Here is a 6,562-nt window from a genome sequence, read left to right as displayed (position 1 = left end):
ATTGTAAACATGACAAGTCTCAACAAAAGTAGTGAAAGATTTGACCACTATAATATTTATTTTCACGTTTTTTTTTAAATTATTTAAAATTATTTTCATTGGGGTTAACTAAAATGTTTTATCACACCTACTTTTACTTAACCTTGATCATGACACTTAAAAAAGAGCCATTGTATTAACCCACAGAGCAGACCATTGAATCCAGACTAAAGATATGAGAAAGGTTACGTGGCTGCAAAAGTACTTAGCTGAAACTTCTATTTTCTAACTAGTGAAGACATCAGAGTCCTGATTGTCTGATGACAGGGAAAGAGTGTTGAAGCCAAGTAATTTTCCACACCTCACAGGATTTTTAAGCTATCTGGCAAAGTTTAGTAAAGGGTGTGGATTTGCAAGGGTGTGGATAAACAAGTATCTCTGTGTGGACTGTTGTCAAGATAACCTCAAACCATTTCAGATCTCTTTTTTAATGTGATTAGTATTTATCAGTGAGCTATTTATAGTAAAAGAAAACCTGTAACTGATTGCATCTTTTCATAACCTTTGACTCCTCTTAGGCCCGTAAAGTGACACATGGTGAGGTTGCCTCCTTGTGGTGGTGTCAGCCCACACAATAAACTTAGTCATAAGAGTTCAGGTCAACCGGTAAAATACAAGTTAATGATTAGGCTGAAAAACCCATAACTGATCATCTAAATATTTTAAGTATTATTTTAACTTTTTTTCTGTGCTTTAAAAAATATATACAGAATTTGTTGGTCAAATTACACCCAATCAGTGAAGTCCACGGATGGACAGTTTAATCTGGCCTGATACGATGCGCACATTTGGAAGAGAAGATCGAAAACTCTGTCAGGGGAGGGTCAGAATACTAAAGTGGATTTTTGAAAAGCTCAAATATTGCTTGTTCCTCTCAGAGTAATCGTCCACCCACCTATCTGCCAGAACGCTTTTGACATGGAATAATGGTAGGTGGTGTAGCCACTGGTGATGAGAACACTCTCTGTTGAGTTCCTGTCCATCTGGCAGCCTATAAATGTTGTATTATTTGTGTTTAACGTTGACAAAATGAACCCATAATTGCCTAACGATGCAACATAAATGACAAAGTTGTGGAAAGTGTCGATACAGACCTAATTTGTGTGCGTTACACTTGATTTTATTTGAGTTACACCTTGTTAGTTTTACAAATAGAATGGCATTACTCTGTTTAAAATAGACAAAAAAATTAAGTTGACTCTTAGAAGCACGAAGCCTTATAGCATCTTCCCAGATGCACTGTTGATGTGTTAGATTTGAAATAGTTTATAAAGAAGAAATTAAAATGTAGAGGTGATATGTTTCTGTACTAGTGTTAATCATTTGTGCAGGTAGACTGAATTATATGCAACTGTAAGTGGGTGTGAATATTTCAATTTAGCTCAATTGTACCACATAGGCAACTTCACACATGTAAGCTATAGATATGAGTGAAAAGAGAAAAAAAACAGAAGATATGTGGCAAAATATTTCGAAAAAGAAAACTCCAAACTGTTGTAAAATGATCTGAAACACGTGTGGTGTGTATTTACCTTCACTTTCATTTGTGTCTTACTTGCAGCAGTAAACATTAAATGTGGGAAATAAGATTAGACCAGGAGGGGTTGTTTGTCATTGGTGACGTGGCTTTTAATAAAACTATAATGCACGTCCCTTGCACACATATTATTGTGAGTTTACTTTAAAAAGTAAAAATTAACACCAAAGAGTTGCTGTTCCTTTTTTTTTCATTCACAGCTGTCACCGAGGCATCCTGTCATGCATTTCCTTGATAACCCCCCTTGATGTGTGTGCCTTGTCTCAGTGTCTCAGTTGCCACTAAATTGCTGTAACTCACGGGGTTTCATTCATTAAGCTGCATTCCCCTTCTCCAACCCTTCCCCCATTTTATTGCCTGGTAGTATTTGGAAGAGAAATGGACGACTTCCCCACCAAACGGCTCCCTGAGAGAGTGGGTGTGTTAGCTAGGACATCTTATTACACAATAGCGACAAAGTTACGACAAGCGAGACCAGCAGCAAGAACACGGAGAGCTGATAAGAGAACAGGCTAGCTGTGGTGTTTGATAATAAAAAAATAATAATGATAAACTAAGCTGAAACGTTTGCTCGCCTGTAAATCCCTCTCAAACACGGGAGCCATGTTCTGAACCCGCCAGCTACGAATATACAGAAAATAAATATGGCAAGAATTAGGCTGTGGTAATCCGCAATAGACACTAAATGACAGAGGAATGGACTCTAATGAATAAAAATGTGATAAATGCCGTCTAGTTACAAAATAACAGCCATTCTGCAGCAATGTGTCCTCTCCTTTAGCAGGCTGCCATTTCTACCTCCCCTCGACGGCGGCGCACGTGAGCCACAGCGCCTGTATTCTTCCGCAGAGGGCTTGCGCTTTTTCCTTTGAGGGGGAGGGGGATTAAAACAAACATGCCTCCACGGCAAACCGGTCGTAAGTGAAATTCGCCCCAGCCGGCGCTCAGTACAGCCACAATTTAGCCATTCGGTCTTTGTTAAAGGAAGGCGGTGTTTGGCGGGGTGAAGCCTTCAGCGCGCACTAATTATCGCTCCGCGGAGGTATACTCCCGCAGCCGGGACTTCGTGCGAGCGAAGCTGAATGGAGGCAGCCTCTTCCTGGTGGATAAACAGTGACAGCTACAGGGCAGCCACCTAGACCCACCACACAGGCTCTGGCGCTGCCCTGGCAAACAACACCAAAATGGCTTCAGACAGTACACACATCGCGCAGTTGACTTCTGGTGAGTAAAGGAGATCGGAAACTATGTCACGGTCGTTGTAATATCCCCCCAATTTCCTCGGTGCCCTCTTCTAACGCAGCTCCCGTCCTCTTCTCCCCCTCCAACCATACCAGAACTGTACTTCCTAATAGCCCGATTTCTAGAAGCTGGACCGTGTCAAAAAGCAGCCGAGGTTGGTGTTTTCGCATTTTAGGAGAATTTATAATATGTCGGCAATTGTCACGAGGTGTAATTCTGTATTTTTATGCTATTTTCAGACCCTGATAAGGGAGGTGGAGGAGAAGGAGGTAAGCAGTCAGCAGCACGAGAGAGATGCTTCTCTCTGCACTGTACTTTGTGATGTTGCTTTGACTCTGATTTACCATTTACTGTTTTAAAACATCACCTGTAACGTCTATAAACTGGGTGATCACGGTCCACACTGTTTTTCCACCTCAGCTGCTGCCCAAAAGGCTGGACTGGACGGGGCAGGAACACCCCGGGACGTACGAAAATTTGGTAAGGGTGCTGTATAACTGAGGAAAAAGTTTTTAGAGAGCAAAATAAAAATTGAATTTCCCGCAATTTTTAAATCAGGTGGTGGAGCACAAACTGAAGAAGGACTTTGCAGGGCGAGTCGGCTGCAGGCTTTAGGGGGAGGGAAGCTGCTCTTTTTGGAGCACTTACAAGGGGCTCGGGTCCCAACCTTGTGTGCGCCACGGTGTGCGAGTTTGGTGTCCATGCATGTCCAAAAGGTTGCGAGAGTTGTTGGTGAAAAATGTGTGTGAAATGTTGATACGTCATGAGTGTTGTGGTGTAGGAGCGCCAGGATCCGGAGGAGGGACTCCCTGCGCCACGAGCCTCTAGGAGAGAGAGAGAGAGAGATGGAGGCGCTCTTGTCCTGCAAGAACCATAATTTGTGTGCATGGGTTGAAAACACACAGGGGGGCACAAGAGTTAGAAAACAGGACTTTTTTTTTATTCGTGGGGAATATAAAGAGTATAGTCAGTATAGCCGGAGACACGGCTCGCCCCCTGTTCTTTGAGGTTGTTGTGGAGTGGTTATTTTTTATTATTTGGGGAGAGGGTTGTTTTGGTGCGAGCTCGGACGGAAAAGCAGAGGAAGGATCAGTCGGTGTGAAGATGCGAGGTAACGTTCAGCTTGATGTATTATAATCGCGCTATTAATTGGAGCGCTTAATTGTCATGTAAACAAACGGGGCTTTCGCCTGAAAGCGGCGTTTTTACGCATGGGGGCGTGGAGTGAATTCACCATCCTCTTACATATTTGTTTCCGAGTCAGACCTGCTAAAAGCGCGCACTCCCCGTTATCTTTTTTTTTTTTTTTTCCCTTTTTGTGTTATTTTAAAAGTTTTATTTTAATACTGATTTTAAAAAACAGCGACCTGGTTAATCTACGAGATAATGTTTGTGGGGGACGATTTCCGTCTTCACGTCCCAAAGCACACACGGAACTAGATGGCGTAAAGTGCAGCTTGATCGCCATGTAAATGTATAGGTTTAAGAAATTATTGACAGCGTCGTTCTGCCCGCTCGTATGAGTGTGTGTGTGTTTTTTTCTTCTCTCTTCCTGCTTGGCTCGCTGGGCTCTCCGTTCCTCCTCCTCCCGTCCCCAGTCTTTCAGCCTGCCTCCAGTCTATTGTGCATAATTTCCCGTATTAAAAAAATACTGCGGAGGGGTTTTAATTATTAGACCAAGCGGAAGCAGGGAGGTTAGAGGCAGGAGGGCAGGATATCGGCTGGATTTATTTATTTATTTATGATTATTTATTATTTTTTTGTGGGTGTTTGTAGTTAGATGTCTAGGGGGGGGGGGACGCTGTTAAAGAAGGGGGTTGGGCATCACTGAGGACTCAACAATGATATTGTAATAATTAACGATATTAATTGCGGCTAATTAACGAAGGCGGATTCATTAGATGTTCGATTGCTTTCGTGTCGCATTTCAAACTGATCAGGAAGACGAAGCGCAATGAAATACGGCCGTGTTTTTGAGTGGAAGTGGAAGCCTGCATCGTTATCAGCACAAATGTGTTTAGACTCATTTATTAACGGATTAATTGTCAGTAATAATACACTTTAATGAATGCAAATCTATGTCAGAGGCAGTGATGCTTGAGGTGAAAGATGTTTGTAGGGCTATGAATGGAAAGCAGGATGTTTATAATAATAATAAGAATAATAGCAATACTAATAATGATTACATAGAGGGTAACTTGTAGTGGTGTGGGGCCATGTGCTTTGTGATGGTGCAGCCGTGGCTGGGGGAGTGTTATCCATTACCCTTCAGAAGGAAGGAAAATGGAGCAAATTGTTATTGCACATCACTTAGTTTAGTGTGTGTGTGTCAGTTGTGGGTCTGCGTGTACCTAAGAGGGGCTGATATGTACTTAGAAACACTGATCACGTCTGTGAACCAGCAAGGATGTTGAAAGCAATTAAGGGGTCATTAATTGTGTGTGTGTGTGTGTCACAGAGACGGATAAAGGAATGGAAAAAGTGTGTGTGTGTGTGTGTGTGTGACTGAGTGGAATAATTGTTTAATTTCAGGCTTACGTGTCTGAAACAAAGCCGATGACTGCACGTCTGATTTGAGTGAATACATTTAAACCGATCTGGCTTGCTCCAAGTAAACACACTGCTGCAGTGGAATCAGAGAGGCTGTGTGTTTATAACAGCGTAGGTTTCTGTGTGCTTCATCCTTATGTTGCATGCCACACCCCCTCCATCCCACCACACTGTTGTAGTGCGTATGCTGCTGGGAGCCGCACCATTTAGAAGCCTTCATCTTTTTCATTTTAGTGTATAAATACGTGTCCGGTTGTATTTTTATTTCTGCAGTTTATTAAAAAAAGGAGGATCTTATCTGTTAGTTTATCTGTTATCGGTTTAGTGTGATTTCCTCTGACACACTCAGAGAGCAGAGGGGCCTTTACTTGCATCCGCATTTGTGGAAGTGGCCTGGATTTTTCAGTGTTTCTGTTTGCTGGAAATACTTGAATTTGAAATTAAAGTTTCAATTTCCCTTTACTTTGCAGCCACCGTTTGCCTTCTGACATGTTTTCACCCCCTGATGTGTTCGATAGATTTGTAGATTTTTGTGTGTGAAAATTGGCGTAGTAATGTGGAACCCATTTGTACCTCCACTGAGACGTTTTCTTTTTCACACCACTGTCGTCGGGTTCGAGCAGCAGAAATCATCCAGCTGGTGGGGGTTTGATGTCTTGACACAGCAGCTTTTGGCAGGAAAGCTCTTTGAGCACATTTCTCTCAGCTTCCTTTTTATCTTTTTTTAAACTCTACCACCCTCCCCCCACTAGCAGTAGTTGTTTTTTGTGGTCATTTACCAGCCTGAAGACAGATTTAATCTGAGTGTATGCTTGCGTTCAGGTAAAGCTCTACAGGCACATCACGCCAGACCACCTGCTGCAGGTCTGCACCAGAGTTTGTCCGCTGCTGGAGAGGGAGGTCCCTGCCAGTGTGCCTGGACTCACCAGCCTTCTAGGAGCTGGCAGACAGAATCTTCTCCGCACCGCTAAGAGTGAGTTCACGTGCAGTGCATTTGCATACTTAAATATACACACGTGCAAAAACACCCACTCGCTCAATGCCTGTGTCTTCCTGCGTGTAAGTGCTGACTTACCAAGACATGGAGTGAATGTATACATTTGCGTGGTTATGCAAATATGACTGCATACATCCAGATCAACATGCACAACACACACTTAACTATAGCTGTGCATGTGCTTATGCATCTGTGCT

The 6,562-nt window shown here is 42.7% G+C and overlaps 1 protein-coding gene across 1 annotated transcript in view; it reads left to right on the top strand.

The window, feature by feature from the left end:
• Nucleotides 1-2,667: 2,667 nt before the first annotated feature.
• phip (PHIP subunit of CUL4-Ring ligase complex) overlaps nucleotides 2,668-6,562 on the top strand; it is a 42,489-nt gene continuing 38,594 nt past the window's right edge. The window contains exons 1-5 of the mRNA XM_085431376.1: nucleotides 2,668-2,800; nucleotides 2,914-2,972; nucleotides 3,058-3,087; nucleotides 3,239-3,298; nucleotides 6,191-6,341. Coding sequence (XP_085287502.1) covers nucleotides 2,761-2,800; nucleotides 2,914-2,972; nucleotides 3,058-3,087; nucleotides 3,239-3,298; nucleotides 6,191-6,341 — 340 coding nt within the window. The 5' untranslated portion in view covers nucleotides 2,668-2,760. The remainder of the gene's footprint in view (nucleotides 2,801-2,913; nucleotides 2,973-3,057; nucleotides 3,088-3,238; nucleotides 3,299-6,190; nucleotides 6,342-6,562) is intronic.

Source organism: Copadichromis virginalis, linkage group LG15 (assembly GCF_057382275.1).
Source record: "Copadichromis virginalis isolate Kocher_CV1m ecotype Utaka linkage group LG15, C_Virginalis_male_GT1.1, whole genome shotgun sequence".
In the NCBI taxonomy this organism is placed as follows: Eukaryota; Metazoa; Chordata; class Actinopteri; order Cichliformes; family Cichlidae; genus Copadichromis; species Copadichromis virginalis.
Note: the sequence above shows the minus strand (reverse complement) of the source record. Positions and strands in the feature narration are given on the sequence as shown.